Source organism: Anabas testudineus, chromosome 1, assembly GCF_900324465.2.
Source record: "Anabas testudineus chromosome 1, fAnaTes1.2, whole genome shotgun sequence".
NCBI classification, from domain to species: Eukaryota; Metazoa; Chordata; class Actinopteri; order Anabantiformes; family Anabantidae; genus Anabas; species Anabas testudineus.
In genome coordinates this window covers 15,090,870-15,111,274 of record NC_046610.1, presented here as the reverse complement: position 1 = coordinate 15,111,274, position 20,405 = coordinate 15,090,870, and the positions used below count along the sequence as shown (strand labels likewise).

General features: G+C 39.3%; 1 protein-coding gene across 2 annotated transcripts in view; it reads right to left on the bottom strand.

Annotated features, from left to right (window-relative positions):
- Positions 1-3,762: 3,762 nt before the first annotated feature.
- Positions 3,763-20,405, bottom strand: part of rhbdl3 (rhomboid, veinlet-like 3 (Drosophila)) — a 41,017-nt gene continuing 24,374 nt past the window's right edge. For both annotated transcript variants that reach the window (XM_026358971.1, XM_026358972.1), the window contains 6 exons: positions 18,608-18,832; positions 17,759-17,907; positions 12,447-12,559; positions 7,110-7,210; positions 6,466-6,526; positions 3,763-5,369 (listed from right to left, as the gene is read on the bottom strand). In XM_026358971.1, coding sequence (XP_026214756.1) covers positions 5,098-5,369; positions 6,466-6,526; positions 7,110-7,210; positions 12,447-12,559; positions 17,759-17,907; positions 18,608-18,832 — 921 coding nt within the window. In that variant the 3' untranslated portion in view covers positions 3,763-5,097. The remainder of the gene's footprint in view (positions 5,370-6,465; positions 6,527-7,109; positions 7,211-12,446; positions 12,560-17,758; positions 17,908-18,607; positions 18,833-20,405) is intronic.

The following is a 20,405-nucleotide window of genomic DNA, read 5'->3' as shown; positions in this document are numbered from 1 at the left end:
AAAGTAAAATAAATTGATAATACTCAAGTATGCAAGTACCTCAAAACTGTACAGGACTCTTCTGCCAACAATAATGTGTGGGAAATGCACATGAAAAAAAAAAACAAGCACAAAGATAGCTGGAAACAAAGAAACATGAAACATATGGTTAGGTAATACACATTGAGTGGGTGGCTTAATAAGTAGCTTTATACTGTATACATATCATAGGCTGTGGTGGACGTATGCATGTGTAGGTACAGCATATATTAGCTGTTCAAAGTAAATGATATGACTCTAAAATTAATAACTAGGTGTAACACCTCAGGCCATGTGACCATGTTTACTTGCTTTGGCAGAATGAACAGTAGGTTATTTCTTTCCAGGTATCTATTGTAGACATTTCTAGATACTGTGCATACAAAGTGACAAAACAACAGCGTGGGCGTACGTCCAGAGCTGACTTTCTCCCTTCTCACTTGTAGTTGTAGGCAACTGGGTTTTCAGTCTCTATCGTGTTATTACTTCATTCAGATTTGTATGTACTTTCCTTATGTGGATCAAATTGGTCCATTTCAATCATGTAACAGAGGTGATGACAAATGAGGATGTCTCTGGGTCCTTTAAGATCGTCCCCAAGGCTCTCCCCTGTTGCCACTCCTGTTTGTTCTGGCTATGCTGCTGATAGGAAGAATTAATATATTAAAGATATTATATTACGTACGTTCCTATACTCATTCTAAAATATCCCTCTGGCACCACCTACAGGAATGTTCAAGAAAAAGACATCACTCGTCAGGAAATTTATATGGAAAAAGAAATGCCCTCGAGTCCATTCGACCCTGTTGTGTCTTCAGTACGATGCAGGGGGGCTGAAATTTCCAAATCTTTCCTGGTACTCTTTAGCAACACAATGAAGGACTGTCAGATTTTATTTCTCCTCCAGAAATAAACCACCATGGACAGACATAGTTTTATGCTCTGTTAAAATTCAATTACACCTGCACATGTATTCAGCAAAGGCCAAACATCTAAAAATATTAATCACCCTATAATTCTTAATATGGTCAATGTGTGGCATAAAGTGAAATAATACAAGTTTTTATTGTACTATAGTCCAATCTGGGGGAGTAGCCTGTTCAAACCATGTAAACTGGATGCAGGGTTTCAGATATGGACTAAGGAATAAACAAAATAGACGACCTCTTTGTAGAAAGGGTTTTAATGACATTCGAGGATATTTCTTCAAGGTAAAGTATACCAACGTAACACTTTTTCAGAATATTTGAAAGTTAGGGATTTTGTCTCCTCCATGCAGAATCAATCACTGGAGGCACCAGCACTTTCACATTTAGAAGAAATAATCACTAAGAACTGCTGGAATAAGGGCCTGATCTCATTAATATGTCACCTGTATCCAACATACATCAGTTTAAACACCAGTGAACACAAATTCATAAACCTTTCCATACCGCAGGCAAAAAGGTCAACAGGATTTAACTGAAAGGAAACTGACACACAAACAACCTGTATGTGAATTTGGAATGTGGTACAGTGTTTGACTATGAAGGCAACCCTAACCCTAAGAAGGAGAAGAAGTATGAGGATACTTGGAAACTATTTGATCAATTTATGAAAAGTTAAACATTGGCTGGTTGATACAAGAGGAAAGCTCAGGGTAGATACCCAAAAACCAAAACGGCAACCACTAGAGGGGGCAGGACATGAGGGAGACCAGCAGAAATCCTCACAAACTGAAATCTAATATTACAGTAACTCAAGTACTGCACCTGCGTACGTGTACTTTACTTTAGAATTACTTTTGTATTTTATGTAACTTTTAATTTGTAAAAACACAAGGTATAATCAACTAATACATTGTGATATTTAATTTAAACACCTAGCAATGCATAGTCATGAAATGTAGTTAGACTGCTACATTAATAATACATACACATGAATGTACATATTTGTCTGAAAGTGTTTCTTTCTTCTTCAGCATTCAGTCATATTTTGTATAGTGTGTGTTGAGAAAAACTTTCTTCAGCATCACAGTATTACTGCTTACAGTTTGTGTGACAACTGCAACATGCATGTTATACTATAGTTAGAAACACTGCTAATAATTATTCATCAGTTTCTCTACTTGAATGTTGCTAAAAGGGTGTGAAAATTGTATGAAATTAGAAACAAATTGTAACAAGTCCTGCTCTGAGCAGGCAGCATCCACTCTGACTGATTTTCCTTTGCTGCTTCTTTTTTTGTCTTCTCTTTTTTCACTATGGTGAATGATTATTTCTGATATTGCACATTTATAAAAAGGAAACACAACCAACAAAATGGCTACTCTCCATATGGTTGTACTAGACAGAGAAGACTTTAAGTGACAGCTTGAGGGGCTCTCTCTCTGAATGAGGTATGGTGGTATATTCTTGTACGTTTACACATTTCATTAATCAGTTTGACGTGTTCTTTTTCACGAAAATACTTGACCTTTGCTCTCCACTTCGGGGACTTAAGTGTTTTTGAAACACTGGGTTGGGAGTTTGATGTTAATCTGGTTTCAAGGCTGCAGACCTGCTTAGTGTGAGCTTTTCTCTTTGTACAACAGAGGCTCATTCCTGTTTCTGCATATTGAATACAATTGGTATTTTTGTGTGAGCATATGTGAACGTAGGTAAGGTCACAACAAGTGTTTTGATAGATTATTAGGTTATTTAGTGGTTCAGCACCTTTGTTGAACAGTGTAAGACAGTCTGTATGGGCTTTAATAAAACAGAAACACTGATGAAGGAAAAAAATGTTTCTGTAAAAAACTGTTTCATGTAATCAAGTATGCACATATCAAATGTACAAAATATTATCAATGATTTACCCCTCGCTCAGTTTTGTGTCGTAGCCCTTATTATAGACACTGCTCAAAAAAAGTAGGGGAACACTTTAATTACACATCTTGACGATCAAACAAGTTGAAAGTCTTTACTTATGAAACAATGTATAATTTGGCCTGAACAAAAAGACACAACAGCAGTCAGTGGAAGCCAAAATCATCAACTCACTGAGGGCTGTATTCAAAATCACATTGAAAATCAGAGTGAAAAACTGAAATCACAGGGTCATTCAAGATGCGTGAATTTCATCACAGCAACTCGTAAGTGTGTATGACCCCCCGCGTGCCTGTATTCACTACTAACAACATCTGGGCGTGCTCCTCATGAGTCAGTCGATGGTGTCATCTGGGATCTCCCCAAAGACCTGGATCAGGGCATCAGTTGGTTGGTCTGTGATGGTACAGATGCACAGATACATAAAGTGAATGTCCCACAGGGGCTCAATAGGAATAAGATCAGCAGATCGCGAAGGCCGGTCATTGGCATCAGTGCCTTCATCATCCAGGAACAGCCTACACACTGTGTCCACATGAGGCTGATTAGTGTGCTGCACCATGAGGAAGCGAAGGCCCCCTGCACGAGCATACGATCTTAAAATCTTTCTGAGAACTTCATCCCAGTACCTCATAGCAGTCGGGAACCTGTTGGCCTGTTGGCTGTGTTCAGTGTGAACCTGTTCTCAAAATCAGTCAGGATGTGTAAGAATAGAGCTTTTGCCTCTTCATTGCATTGGTTGTCCCTTTCACAATTTGGAAAGTGACATAAGATAAGATAAGATAAAAAGAACTTTCTTAATGCCTGAAGGAAAATTCATGAGAAAGAAATCAACAGCAAACACATGTTAAAATATCAATCTGTATTTAATTACATTATAATATTTTTTGTGCGAAGCAGTTACCAGTGTAACATGAGGTTAAAGTACAGTACAGTTTGTGACTTACAGCTTTGGGCTGGGGTCACTTTCTATCCAAGTTTAATCAAATAACCATTTAAGTTGCAACTAATGAAAGACTCCACTGCCTCCTGAACAGAGAGTGAAATGACCCCAGCCTGGATAAAGTCCAGGTCAGGCATGTGTGCTCTTCTACATTTGGTAATAAGAATACAATTTATCCAGAATGGCCCAGCTGTCCCCAATGGTGGATGCATTCATCCACAAGGGCACAAAAAATGATAAGAATTTAAATGCTGATCTGGTTTGCCCCAGAGTTGTCATTGAGAAATTCTTTAGAGATCAAAACATAAACATTTTCTGTTACATTCAATCGACTCGTGAAATTAGATTCATTTTTCTAACACACAAGCAATACTTGTCTGTGCTCTTTCTCTGGTGCTTACACAATATTTTGGCATCATTTTTGAAAGCTGAAAGTCAGAATGGCACTTCTGCTTCTTTTTCAGTACATACAATGGTGCAATTGTTGCACCCCTTGCACAAACAAAAACAGTCAAAGACACAAGTTTGAGGTTTAAATAGTGCTGAACAGAAATTAATCCTTCTCTGGCAAACACTGAAGGCAACACTGAATAATAACCCACAAATTCCTTCAAAGGTAAATTGCTGCAGCCTATACTCACCATTTGTAGCGGTGACAAAACACCAGCTAAAAAGTTCTCATATGACCTTATTCTTTATTTACTGATGATAATCGCACAGGATTTTCAAGAACATTTTTGTCATAAAACATTTTACACTGCAGGGTTTTACAGCTCTCACCCTACACGAAACAGTGCAGAAATACTTTCATCAGGCTGATGTCTCCATGAGTAGGCACGGTTGGATTGAGAAGGAAGAGGCAAATAAGGTTAAGCCATGTGAACAGGACTGTTCCTGCTTCTGTCGCCTTAGATCTGATGGCTGGCTTCTGGCTGCACATTTGTCAACACAGTGTTGTCAACAAAGGTCCCACTGACTGATGCTCTTGACAATAGGTTCCAAAAGGGAGTAAAACAAATAGCAAGTATGATTAGCTCGTATTGTAAGCTTGGATGATGGTGAGGCTAAATCCAAAAGGGTAGCAGGTTGGTTGAAAAATCACGTGGCGAACAGAGGGGACTGCAAGTCAGGTATCCTTACATCAGAGCACCGACTGTAGCTAGGGGAAAGGTGGCTGTTCGACAGCTCTGATCACCCCATCATGAAGCTCAGAATATAACAGGTGAGGTGTCTCATCGATCCAATTCAAGGGAGGAATAAAGGTGATACATTGTCTTTTCCAGAAGCAGGTCATGGTGGTGGGGGTAGTCGCACATCAAGCAAGCTGTAGGCAAAGATGTTCCAAAAAACAGCACTAAGCACAAACAAGGTGTAAACACAGAAGAATATCCAAAACAGAGACTGCTCCTGGAGTTTCTGCTCATAGTTCTGCAAGACCACCACACCCAGCGTCAGACCAACCACCACCCCTCCCAGGTGGGCCACAAAGCTGGGATTGGGGCAGGGTGGAAAAGCTGGAGGATAGAACCGCAACCACACCGCCCGACCAAACTCGACACTCACTGTGAGAAAAGAGGAGAAAAAAAAAACATTAGAATCATGTGAACACACAGAATGAGTCGTTTCTGACACTACCTATATCAAAAATATCAAAATGTAAATAAAGACACGTATATCTATTTTTCAGAAAACTGTACGGGAGCCCCACAATTTAAACATCAGTAACAGTTATAATCAAAGCAACTGGTCTTGGACAAAGTTTAGTATAATATCCACAAGTGACAGTTTTGTGTTTTGCTATTTATATTTCTCAACTCTCTATTTTTATGAAGATCTGGAATTCCTGACTCGGGCTCCACATCTCTTCTGAATAATATGGGTCAAGAGCAAACACACCTTGTGATTAAGATACAGAGGAAGAGTGACCCAATAGCCAACTTTACCTGCAATGATCTAAAATAACCTTAAACTGATTCCCAATAGACAGTACATGAATTAAAAAATCTATTTAAGATTTTAATTAAAGTTGTTAAAAGCCGTCATGTAATGTTTTCTTAAGGTATGTAGAGTATATACATATAGTACTGTGCAATAGTCCTAGGCCAACATTAGATTTGGTTTTAGCAATTTTATTATTTATTATAGTTCATATTTATTGTTTCTCTAACGACAATAAACGCAAATAAATGCTAAAAAGCTGCTGTCCTTGCACAAAGACTATTCTGATCAAGCTTCTTTATACAATGGAAGAAACAACGTAGCGTCCAGATAAAGCTGCCAGATGCTGAGCCAGGTCTCTGCTGGACTTCTTTGCATCTCTCAAAGAATTATATTTGACAGAAGCAGTTATTTCTAATATGGTCTGTTTTTTAAAAACTGTGTACATTTTTCCTATATTTTCTATTTGTATTCTAATCGATAAAGATATAAATGTATGATCACTACAGCAAAACTACACATCTAATGGAGGCCTAAGAGTTTTGCATAGTACTACAGGCTGTAAGTGAATCCTGAACAGGGACTAGGAGAAACAGAGTAAGGACATCTAATAAATTGTTGTTTTCTTCAATCTTTTCATGGGATTTGTTGATGATAACAAAATATACATCTCCGGCCTAATCTTTTAAATGAGAACGTGTGGTGTAAATTCAGACTTACTGCACACGAGCGCCATGGCCATCCGAAACAACTTAAACTGACACTTCATTCCCGACCAATTCTACAAAAAAAGAGAGACGGAGAAAGACGTAGACCTGATAAGAACATAAGCTCTCATGATAAATACAGAGCAAACTGTGCTAGAAGGTCATGTGCACACATGCTGACAGGACATGAGATCTCACCCTCTGTCTCAAGTCACATCAATTTTGAAAGCCCCAGACACACTCTGACCCCCAATCTCTTCTGGCTGTGTTAGATAATATGATTCAGTTGGGAGGAGGAAGACAAACCCTCCATCATGACCTCAGTAATGTTATGGACGATCTGGCAGGGTACATAAACAGCGCTCTGTTTAACATGACAGAGGTTCACCTTCAGTCCTTAAAGAACAGGCACGGTGCAGTGGGATAAGATTTCCTCACATGCCATCACGTTAACGTGCACATGCTCACACACTTCTCAGATGTTGGGAGGAAAAGGACAAAACTGACGATGACGGCGAGGAATGCGTGGCATCTGTAGATAGAGAGAGGCACCTGCTGGGCCCCCCAACAGGTTGCTTTGATGATGTGGCAAAGTGACAGGACATCTGGGTGATGTGATAATCATCTACACACACACACACCCACACACAAACTTACCATTACTACATTAGCCAAATGGGCTGAGACCAGGGCGTACACTCCCCCAGATGAGCCGACCACTGGAGCTGTCATATCAGTGACGGACACCGCCAGAGACCCTGTAGTGATGAGAAAAATCACAGGTGAGTGAACCTGCTCCTGAAAGTTTAGAGTCAGTGATGAAAAACAAAACTTCACACCATGACTGAAGTGGCTGTGTAGGTGGGAAAGGAGTCAGCTTATAGTTGACACAAATGTTTGGGTGAGTTTTCACAAGAACCAACAAGTGCTCTGGAGTAGTAGAACATTTATATCATCATCATTTTCATTTACAAAAAGTCATGCAATCTATTGTTACCATAAAAATGCAGCTGGATTTTACGGACCCTCTTAAGGATCAAGGTGGCGGAATTTTTCCAGGAGCTACTTTTACGTTCCCTCGAAATACTTTTGCGTTATCTCTGGTCCACAGCAACTTATTCTGATAGTATGGCCTGTATCATGCAGCAGTAGAGAGGGGGTTCACCCTCAGCTGTGTCTGCTGAGCAGCAAATATCACTGTAACTCAGCCAGATGCAGACAGTTAGTTAACGCAGGTTATATCCAGCACTGACTGATTAAGATAGATCTGTTGATTAGGACTCTATAGAAATAGAAAGTGAAGGAATATAAATAGCAAAAAGACCGCAAAAGTACCAAAGGAAAAATCTTGCCACCATGACCCTTAGGGGACTCTGTAGTATTCACAGACCTAATAGGGAGAATGTTTCCTTAATTACATTAGACGTGCTCAGACTGGCAGTCGGTCATTTATGGGATGAATAAGTAGCTATAAGTTGTTTTTAATTTTATTTACATTATTTTATAATGAGAAAGAATGTTAAATTATACTCAACTTTATTTGAAATGTGTGTCATGCAGAGTTTCCCTCAGAGGGTCATGCTGTGACTAAGTGACTAATTTAAACTGTTTTTGTACAAGCTGTGACTGTGCACTGAAAACATTTATTTTGTATGGAAGAAAAGGCCGCTTTGGTGCTCACTATTATAAATAGGCATTCATGAATAGAGGCTTGCTCATACTGTATCAGCACATACTGTGAATTTCTTAACTTAACTTTTTTTTTTTTTTTTTTGTAAAACAAATGTGTTCATACAAGCTCAGCCGTCTCTTTAACACCCTGGTCCCAATTCATCGCACAATCAGAAGATCCAATCAAGCACTGACAAGTTTAAATGTAGGGGCATTCAAAGACACCACAGGAAATTGGTTCTCACTGCAGTCTTTGTGGAGGATCCCGAATTAAAAAAGGGAGATAACGAAATACACCAACTATCTCCTTTCTTTCTTTTGCTCATTTTCTGTCTCTCTCTCTCTCTGTCTGCATCCAATTTTCATTTTACAGTATATATTTTCCTTCCTTTCACTCCATGGCACTGACCTGTATGTATTGTTGATGCTAAGTACATAAGACACAACTACCCACACAGCACGAGAGAACACATGGAGCTGCTGATGGATGGTCTTCAGCTCTCCCTCCGTGTTCACCCACTTTCTCTCTCTCTATTATCGTCGCTTTCAAATTTAAATATGATTTGCACACAAATGCATGTGTGTGTATATGCATTTACATACTGTATATAAGAAATAAGGTTTAAAAACAATGGCTATTTCTTTTTGTGGCTGGGAGTTGCAGTGATTTTAATTATACTGAGAAGAAAGTCAAATCATTTTGTTAAATAAAAATTTGAATTGATGAAAATTCTATAAGGTGACTCATGTTCACGTACTGTAAACTCAACATATAAGGTTATAGAGTATAAATGACAATGTAGGGTGTCTTCTGTGTCTGTTAAGGTCACTACACCATGACCAGATAAGATGTGCCACTACACACACATACACTATCTAAACAAGACGGAGGTCTTATGTGTTTAATTTTTTTATTGTTATATTACTTTGGATCCATCTTTGGGAGTGACGAGGATAGACAGGAAGGAATGAGTACATCAGAGGGACAATCTATTTCAGATGTATTGGAGATAAAATCAGAGAGGCCAGACCGAGGTGGTTTGGACATGTTTAGAGGAGAGACTGTGAACATATCGCTAAACAGATGCTGAGATTGAAATAAGTATGGACTACTGTATTAAGAATACAATACCCATATATGCAAAGCAATAAATACTAGTATAATCTATTTTAGGTTTAGGTTTACAGATTTGCATTTACCTGACATTCCCCTGATGTAACACACACCACCTCGTGTTTTTCAGTCCTTTGTGTTTGATAAACTTTCAAACCGCACTGAAATTGTTCAGCGAGTTTCAAATCAGTTGTTCCCTCTTTGCCAGCCCTGTATTATCAAAGCAGAATGTGACTGAAAGCGAAATGAAAGAATCTTTAAAAGCTGGAGCTGACATTTAGCACCGAATAGCAGTTTCTTCTTTCCTTAATCTGTGACCTACTCAGGTATGTGAACCATAATGACAGCACAGCGAGGTGGTGTAATAACAGCATGCGACTCACCAGGTCATTAAACAGTATAGAGTCTTCTGAGCAGCTGGGTGATTACATACACAAACACATGCAGCAAGTTCAGCTGGGCAGATACACGTTTACACAGTGGCACAAAAGCAGTGCTGGAAAAAAATCAATTAAGACTCTTCTTCAGTGTTTTTATTATTGATTCTGAAATAAGAGAAAATCATGCACACTAATAACGATAACTATAGGGTAACTGGGGGCATTTATAATTTAATGTAGATAAATGATGTGTATAATAAATTATTAACAAAGCATAAATGTTAAATCTAATTCTAATCCCCCCACATGATACACCCTCTTGGCGTACTCCACATTACTTCCTTCCTCTTCAAACACAGACAGACACACGGACACCGAGACACCTGAATTTAGATAGGACACCTCTACGTCGGCAGTTCCTGTATTTAGGAAGTCTGTATGGGCAGGGTGACCTCCATCCCTGTAATTAACTAGGTTTAATAACATTACTTTAGCGACATAGATATGTGCACACACACACACACACACACACACACACACACAGACAAGGACACACAGTCTCTCAAAGTCCCTCAGTCCGCTTATTTTTTAGAGTCAGAAGTGGAGCTCATTTATCTTGGTTGTTCTTCCAAACTGCAGAGGAAGAACCAGGTACATGAGAGGAGATAATAAAACACATTAGTACTCCCAAAAAGTAAAAAAACAAAAAAACAAAAACAACTGTCTGGCTGCATTTTAAGCTGTGGAGCGCTCCTTCTGTGAGTGAACATCCTATGCCAGCAGTTGAGTCTTTAAATTCTAATGTGTGACTTCTCTTTGTTGTTTATTTTATTGTCTATGTCTGTTTTCTTCAGCTTGACTGAATGTTGTCTTATACATATTCCCGTCTGTCGCTGCACCTGTCTGAAGCTCTTTGTAAAGACTCTTTATTGTGTCTACGTACATATCTGCTGTTTATGAGAGATTACTCGTTGTTACATCCATTGTTAAAGTGTCAGAGTATGTGTAGGCCATAGATGGTCATCATCCTCCCTCTGGGTTATTACTTGACCTCTGAACTCTGTCTCGACCCCTGTATGTGCCAGCTGAGTCCCTCTCTGCTTATTATATTATTGCGATATTGCTTCTTTGAGCAACATCTTTGGCAATGAGACCTAAAATGGGATTATTAACACCTATAGGCTATTTTACAGCTGGAAATAAACGGAAACAGACATACAGAAATAGTTTTTTAAACACCACTGATTAAATGCCACATCATTTACAGTGCCAAAAATATTCGGTTATCACATTTATCCACTTGTTGCTAAATTAAAAAAAATCTAAGAATTGCAACTGTGGCTGGTATCCTGCTGCCAACAAACAGAAAAAGAAAAAAAAAATCACAGTCAGACACAACAAACCACAACAACACAACCACAGCGTGCCTCGCCTCCTCTGACGGTGGTCGATATCTAATTAAAACAGCTGACGTCTACGTATGTGTGAGTTGGTCTGCATGCGTACATAAGTGGGAGTGATTTATGATGCGTTTCCTCCTCATTTAAGTGCAAGATTCAGGCCACCACAGCTGGTATCCCAAGGGTGTCTGTCACTGACCTCTACACCGCGCGCGCGCACACACACACACACACACACACACACACACACACACACACACACACACACACACACACACACACACACACACACACACACACACACAAAGACACAAATGGATACTCAGAGATGGAGGGAGAGAAATGGAAACATAATTTCCATGAATATTAAACAAAACAAGACTGGCTGCAAAGTATATCTCACAATTTTCTTTCCTTCAGTAACACACATATACAGAAGCAGCATTTATTCTACGACGAGCCGCCACATTTCCATCAGCAAGAAAGATCTGTTAACTCTTAAAAAATAGTCCAATATTTCTACTCCAGTTATCTATGTACAACAGAATACCTCAAATGTTTGGTTTGTTTTGGAGGCAGAAAAACAATATCGGTGTAGACTGACTTTGTTAGTGTATGCTGACCCCCCCACCGCCACCGCTACACACACACACACACACACACACACACAGAAATGCAGACTCACTGTCTCAGCTGAAGAGAGCTGAAATTGCACCAGTGCCTGAGGTTAACAGGGAAGTTGGAAGAGAGCGGTGACATTTTGTTCAAAGCTGTGTTTGTGCTTTTTCTTTCTCCTTTGCAGTTGCTCACTTGGTTTCTCCTAAACCTCACCCACCCTCTCTCCTCTCCTCTCCCATCTCTTAGTTTCTCATATCCTGGTTCCCCTCTGCAAATCCTCTACGGCTTATTAACACTTATGAATTCATCTCCCCTTTCTGTCTGTTCTCTCTCTTCATCCCTACCTCACATCCCCCTTCCTATTTCATTATGACTGTGTGTGTTTGTGTATGTTTTTGACTGATCTCAATTTGAGATGTCTCTCTTTCCACTGTGCAATTACACATGACTGTGGGTGGGAGGCGAGGGCTTTGAAGGGACACTGACAACCCCCTACATCCTGCCACGTCTGGTAGTAAGACAGAAACACAAGACCATCTGTCCAGAACACAACACACACGCAAACACACACACGTTTTTTTACATTTCTCAATTACCGCTATCCACCAATATACCGTCTGTAAAGGGATGCTGTTAAATGCATAGAAATACACAACAAGCTGCTGGAGGGATCGTGGAGCTGAAAGGCAAAAGCCTGTAGTGTGTGTGTGTGTGTGTGTGTGTGTAGATAAGAGGAAGGAAATGCAGACAGTCAGTGCAGAAAGACTGAGTTTGTAATTGTGTGTATGTATGTATGAGATCAAACGCCCACCTGCCAGCACACCACACACATAGACCAGTCCAATCCTCAGGGCTCCGTGGACCATTTCTAAAGGGACTCCCACCAGCAGCTGCATGGCCATGTTGAGACTCAGGTGTTCAATCCTGTAAAAAATACACACACACAGACAAAAACGCAGTTAGGGCCAGAATGTTAAAATTACATATGTAAGCACAATATTTACCTCCATATGTACAAAGAAGCATTCTTATTTTCTTATGTGGGACATCCTGTAAATTAAAGTAAAATAAAACCAAGACACATGAAGCCATGAACACATGCATGGCTGGATTATTAGAACTGAGAAAATGTTTTGAGAGCGATGCAAAAAGAGAGTGAGAGAGTAAGTCAGGCTGCAGAGCTCTCCAGTGAGGCTTATTTTTTTGGCTGGTACGTGCACTCTGTTTTTGTTTTGGCAATTGGCAAAGATCTGTGTTGCTGAGCTGTTGACAGAATTAAAGGGTTTGTTTGTGTATGTATGTCTGTGCAACTACTGAGTATGGCAAGTCAAAAAATTAGAGCAATAATAATAATCATCTGTCTTCAAATAATCTCCTTTTCCACAATCATTTTTAAGTGCGTGCTAAATTTATGTAGATTTTTATGCAAACTTTCAATCAAAAGCGGCTTGAGTTAGTGTTTCACTTTTTCTCTACCAATAACTGTTCCAAATGTGAAGATATGGGTGTGATAATAAACTCTGTAGGGGCACTTCCTGTGGGCGGTAGATGATTGACAGGAAACATACTGAACTCTAGCACCAAACTGTGACAAAAAAAAAGAAAGTGTGTCAAAATCAAATTTGGGGATGTGTGTTCTCTGCAAGGGAAAGTTGTTTCTGTGCTGTGAATGTGTGAATGGCAGCAAATGACTTCAGCCGAGAGGAGGAAAACTTGATATCCCAGATAATACCAGCTGCACACAGACATCACCAGAAATAAAGAAAAAGAAAAGGGCAACTTAGATGACTGTTGCAACTAAATTATATTATATTATATTCAGTTTGCCTCAGACGTGGTTAAGAGCATTTTCAACACTAAATTATTACATGTCACCCATTTTAAAAGGACATTAGAGTCTGTATATGTAGTTTCTATTATAAATTTCAATTATTATCATCTGCCTGTTCCTTCTAAAACCATATTAGTATGCTTTCTCACACACATGCACACACACACAGACACACACACACACACACACACACACACACACACCCACACACAGACAAAGAACATCTGCTCTTTCGTCAAACCACACTGTCATGGCCATGATCAGATAATCAGCAACACACTCCAGTGCACTCAAATACTACATGTGAACATAGACTAAGACGCACAATGTGGACACAAAATCACATCACACATATTTACAGTTGCAAAGACTGAATCCGCTCATGGTTTGTGTTTCAGTGTGATATAACTATTAGCAATGGTTCGCACACACAGACAGACAGACTCTCTCTCACACACACACACACACACACACACACACACACACACACTTTCTGTGCCCTTCATGGCTAATAAGCTGCCCAGCCAAACCTCAGTCAGCAGCTCAGACACATTCGGGTGCCACAGCAGAATCCAAAAGAACAGCAGTTAGCACGAGTCATTCAGGAGTCTCCTCTTTCATTCTCCATTGGACACATAGTCCTAAAGGTAATTCAGAACAAAACAACTAAACAAACAGCTTCTGCATCTTTGTAGAAATTAATGCAAAAATGAAAACAAACAAAACCAAACAAACAAACAAACAAACACACACAAACAGACACACACACACACACATGAGCTCCTACAACGCAGATTAAAAGATACAAAACCAATAATCTCTTTATAGTCTGAAACAACTCTGCCACCTCAACTACAATGCTGACACGGGGGGTCGTTCCACTGCTCAGAGAAACAGCGGGACATATTGATTAACTGAGAGAGACATGTCTAAATGCACAATGACAAGTCTACTTCACATAACAGCAGCTTTTTGTTTCCATACTGCTAATGAGACTGTGAGGGTGGTCTGCACTGTTGGATAGGACCTATTGTATCCAGATGACCGTGGTCTTTCACCAATAGAAAGCACTATTTACTGTTGTCTTTTAATGTTTAAACTTTACTGCACAACCTTCTTTCACAAAATAAGCCCTATTGAAAAAACAGGATGAACATAAGATGCATTCTAAAACTGCATTAAGTGCTCAGTGTCAACATTCAACCAGCACAGACTGTACTGACACTATATAATTTATTACTGAATCATTTATTACAAGAACAACTGCAACTGCTTCCTGTCATAACCATATTTCAATCTTGCAAGAAACTAATCTTCTGTACTGGCTGCTACAGACATACGGTTTTTGTGTGTGTGTGTGTGATTGTGTGAGAGGGAGGAAAGACAACTGGAGCGAGAGAGACAGAGACTGCATAATGCTCTGCTGAGGGATGTTTTATGGACAATTTTATACACTTTGTTTTAGGGTAGAGATTTGGGAAGAATCAGTGCTGCTGAGCTTTTGGCAGGATTTCATAGTTTGTAGTGTGTGTAAGGGTGTGAGAGAGTAATGAAGAGAGAGTGAGACACAGCACTGGCTATGTGAAGTATGGAAACGCTGGAATCAGTGAGTCACAAAAGATTTTCAAGAACGATTTAATTATAAGAGCAGCAAGAGTATACAACAAATTACTGTATATAGTAAAGTGAATGTGAAGTAGATCAGTGAGCACACATTGTGGATTTGATTTATATGCCTCCAAATCATTTTGACATAAGTAAATGTAATTAATAATAATAACCTCTAACCCGCAGGGACTGATTAACACGTACAGTACTCCACCCCAGAAAGCACCTTTAAACTTCAGTTAACCAGCAAAAAAAAAACCAGTACACACAGAAAAACATCTTCTTATAGTCGAGCTGTAGCCTATTCAAAATCTGTGAAATATCCAATTTAGAGCCTTTTCTGGAATAGTGATAGATCAAAGGTTGTTTGTATTCAGAGCTCATTAATGATGTGAACTGATTATTTACTGCATCTGCACCACCTTTGCTTCTCCCTCCAACCGCTGAATGATATGCAGCCCGAATGACTACCAAACCACAGAGGATATCATTTTATTTGTGATCGAACTGTGTTCTGTTTCAACATAAAACAGCAGTTAGTCGTAGTTCACAAGCTGTGTAAAAACACAATGTTAGAGACCAACCAAGCAAGAAAACATTATAGATTAGATTAATGTTCCAGAAAAGATGTTACTGCTGTTGTTTTCTTCTTCATCTTTTCCTTTTGGCCGTTCCCTTTCAGGAGTCAACACAGCGAATCATCTGCCTCCATTTAACCATATCCTCTGCATCCTCTTCTCTCACACCAGCTAAACCACCATGTCCTCTCTCACGACATCCTTTGGTCTTGGTCTTTCTCTACACCTCTTGTCTGACAGCTCCAACCTCAGCATCCGTTTACTGACTGGCACTGTCTTGAACACCTCTCCTTTTTTATTCTTGCTGATACTCTTTTATTACATCCAGTTCCAACCTGCTGACACGCACCTCTTTACCTCTTTTCCACATTCTCCATTGCTCTGAACCATTGACCTACTCAAGTCCTTCACCTTCTTTCTCTCTGCTCCCTGCAACCTCACCTTGAACTCCGCTGTCTCACCTACAGCACGCCTCACCACTGTCTTACAGCTCTCATACATGCCCTGCACTACTCTGACATACTTCTCTTTCTACTCCAGACCTCCTCATACAATACCATAGGTCCTCTCTCGGCACCCTGTCATACGCTTTCTCTAGATCTTTGAAGACACAGTGTAACTCCCTTTGTCCATCTCTGTACTTCTCCATCAGCATCCTCAGAGCAAATACTGCATCTGTTGTACGGTTTCTCGCATGAAACCATATTGCTGCTCACAAATGCTCAAATGTTGCCTAGCTTACGCTGCTATTTCCCACAACTTCATTGTATAGCTCATCAGCTTTAGTCCTCTGAAGTTGCCACAGCTCTGCACTTCTCCTTTCTTCTTAAAAACTGGCACCAGTACACTCTATTCCTGATGCATCCTCTCACTCTCCAAGATGTATTTAAACAGACTAGAACTTGGAGACTTCCATATTGGTAATAAATCTGGTGGTGGTTGTCACAAACACTGGCTACCCCAGAGATGTATTTCATGCTCTAATCTACCAGACAATACTTGGTACAACATAAGGGATTGCTTTACAGTACTAATAGATTTTTTATTACAGCACAACATAGGGAGATGGATAATATTTTTCCTTTCCTTTACAGCCACTTCCCTTGAGGACCCTGGGTCATTTCAATATGCTCCTGCGTAATCAATGTACGTTAAACATTAAAACTCTCTCCTTTCATCACTTCACTCATCCCCTCCAGTTTATCTTCTTACCCATCACCCAGATCCTTCGAGTTCTCCTAATTAAATTATCGTTTTATTAGTTCTCATTATTGCCTGAGACTACATTTACCCAGAAGGGTAATTAAACCTGGATGACCTGGGCTGAAACGATAATAAAAGAGTCTGAGAAAAGAAAAGAAGATGAGAGGAGCAGACTGCAGAAGTTTTAATAAATAATCTGTCACTTTAATATTTAGCAGTTTCTTTTAGCAAAGTGTAATTATGAAGATAAATGTTCCCCACACTCAGATATGACATCACCACTGCAGTACATACACATTACTCACTTGTTTATTTGTTTTATGACTTCAAAATATTATAATCTGTATCTAAGACTCAATGGCACAGCCGCAACAAAACTCACAATCACAATCACTCATTTCCTCATCTCCTCTATGCATTTACTTTTTCCCAAGCTGTAACATTAAATAATAACCATATTTACATAAACTCTTACTGACATTGGGTTTTCAAATGTATCCAAAAGTACTGAAACAGTGAGGCCAGATTCTTTATTATTACTGTAGACTGAACACATTGTGCACATGTTTTCAGTCTACAGTAAGAATAAAGGAACTGGCCTCAGACTTTTGGGGGGGAGTGTATATGCACTACCTTTTTCTTTTCATCAATGTGCAATTTCAAACCAGTAGTGCTTTGCACACTCTCCCCTAATCAACAGACTGATGAGAACAAATGTTAATGTTGTTGTTGTTTTTGTTGTGTGAATGTGTTTATGTAATGTAAAATGGATTATTGAGCCAAAGTGTCTAAAGTCTGGACACTGACCAGGTTACAGAAACACAAAATGGTTCCATTAGGAAATGCAGGTGGTTGAAATGCTTCTACTGTAGTTAAATATACCACAACAGGATTTGAACTCACCCAGTGTGCATGAAAATGTAGCTGAGATACCTCCAGGCTTGTGCTCGTAGCTGGGGGTGGTAAGGTAAGGGGCTCTTTAGAAATGAGGGGCTGGACACCTGTAGGACCAGGCGGTCCAGTTGGAATCCGTAGTACATGAACACTGCCACCTGGGAAAGCAGAGAGGGATGAACGTTAAGTGAGGGACTTCAGAAGGAATTATAGAAGTATACACACCACAGTAAATGCAATAAAATAATGCTCAGCATCATAAATCAAATATTGCTATAGTAATCAGATGAAAGCTGAACACAACCACAAACTCAACACAACTCAATTCATTTACTCGTCTTCGAGAGCTATCTGTCATATTACAGCACATTGACTGGCAAAGAAAAAATCAATCATTGAATCAACAATAGAGACACAGCTCTATTATAATTTCTGAGTCATCTGTTTTCTTGAAGCATCACATATTATACTCAAGTTCTTCTACCAAACATAAAAAAATAATAATACTGACATGTTTAATTAATTATATTTAAACTAATATTTCACTACCCTGCTTTATTATTCTTGGAAAGAAGTTTTGTTTATGTCAAGTGTTTCTCACAAAGACACATTGTGCACTTTTTTAGCAAACATTTTCACCTCATAAAATAAAAACAAATCGACATTGTTTCCATGATTATTTTTCCTCACTGAATCTTTTTTGAATTTCGCTGCTCCATTGCTATATTTCTTGATATGTTACTGCATCTGGATCTGTTACAATCTCTAACTAGTATCACAACTGAAAAGCAGAAATCTTTGGTCAGTGGTTAAAAAAACGCCCAACACATATTGGTATCACACTCCTAAACTATTTACCTCAGCAATGGTGATAGCCAGGATGAGCCAGGGTGGGGGACAGTAGGTGTAGCTGTCGAAGTACCACTTGCGGTCGACTTCCCGTGGCAAAGTCTCGTAGGCAATGTGTCGGACCAGCTGTTGGGACAGTCCCAAGCCAACCTCATCTCTGAGACTGCAGCCTTTAATTTGCCTGCTCCCCTGCAGGATGGCCCTTCGGAAACTATTGGAGCGCTTGTTACTCATCTGGACAAAGGAGGAAGGAATAGGATGAAAGGCAGGTATGTGGAGGAAATGGAAGCGGAGAGAGGGAGGAAGGAGAAAGGGCGAAGTAAGAAAAATAAGAAGGGAAGGAAGAGTAAGACAAGGGGAAGGAGAGAGAGTTAAGATAGATTCTGAAAAGTTTACTAGTTCATTATCACTAATTCAACAGGTTTTTACTTTTGTTTGAACACATATAACATAAATATAACACATTTTATTTTCTATTGTTCAAGAACTGTATAACAAATGTACAACAAGAGCCTCAGTATACGCGCCGGTATTCTGTGTACACACCAGAGTATCACACACCAATACTCCTCAGTCACAACGACAGACCCCTACCACCTCACCATAGCAACAAAATGCCTGTATCGTCACCTAGCAACCACCAAACCCCGTCTCCACATCCTTTGCTGACAATAAAGAGTTCATTTCCAAATATATATTTTTCTTGATTGGCGCATAGCTCACAAGTAGTTCATCACTCAGACACTTTTAGTTACAGAAGATTCTGGGATTTTCTGCTTTTCATCTGTAGCACTTATCATCTGTTTTGATTTAGCACAGTCTTTATTCACAGCACAGATATTACATTTTTCACACCCTGGGCATCTCATTTTAAAATTCAATCAGCATAAAGTTAATAAAAGTAATGGATTTCATAATTGATGAATCTGTTTTTGGATTCTTTTCTTGGACAAACATGACATTTGATGACGTTATCTTAACCTCTCGAAAGGTCCAAATGATTAATTGATTAATTTAAAAAGTTCCTCCACTACACACAGTATAGAAATATGGATCTCAAGATGCTGCTTGTTTGCGGCTCTTTCTCTTCCCAAGTCTTGTCTTCAGCAAGTAAAAAGAATACTCTACTGGGTTGAGATCAGGCTTGACTTGGCTAGTGAAGAATATCCTATTTCTCTGTCTTCTTTACCTTTCATTTTATAATTTGTGTCATTATCCACCTGCAGTATGAAGCAGTGTCCTATTAGTTTTGTAGCATTTGGCTGAATCTGAGCAGAAAGTCTAGCTTTTACACATTCAAATTCATATTACTACATTTATCAGCAGGCATGTCATCAATAAACACCAGTATTATATAAGGTCTGAACTAGTCACAATTAAGAGAAGCTGGGGAGCTCTCCCTCTTTCCTTCCCTAATCTTTTTATTACTCTGCTCTGTCATTTTCCATCAGTCCACTCCACTCCAATGTTATTTTAAAGTAATGGGAATGAGTGATGTTGTTTTCAGCAAGGTTATACCTTGGTAAAATAGATAGATGTAACGTGGTAGAGTGACTATTGGCAAAAAAAAGTCTGTAAAAACTTGAAAACAACAAATGTACACATCTCAGTTCACTTCAGTTCAAATGATTCAATAGATTATTATGTACTGTACTTATAAGAAGACAGATGTAAAATCAGAACATCAATAAAATCTCTTTGTGAACAGTTGGCTGATGGTTCTACTGGTGCTGTTTAATGAGACTTTTAGTGTTGCTGCAGGGACCACTGTTAGGAGATAAACTTCAGAAAAAGCCAATTATTTCAG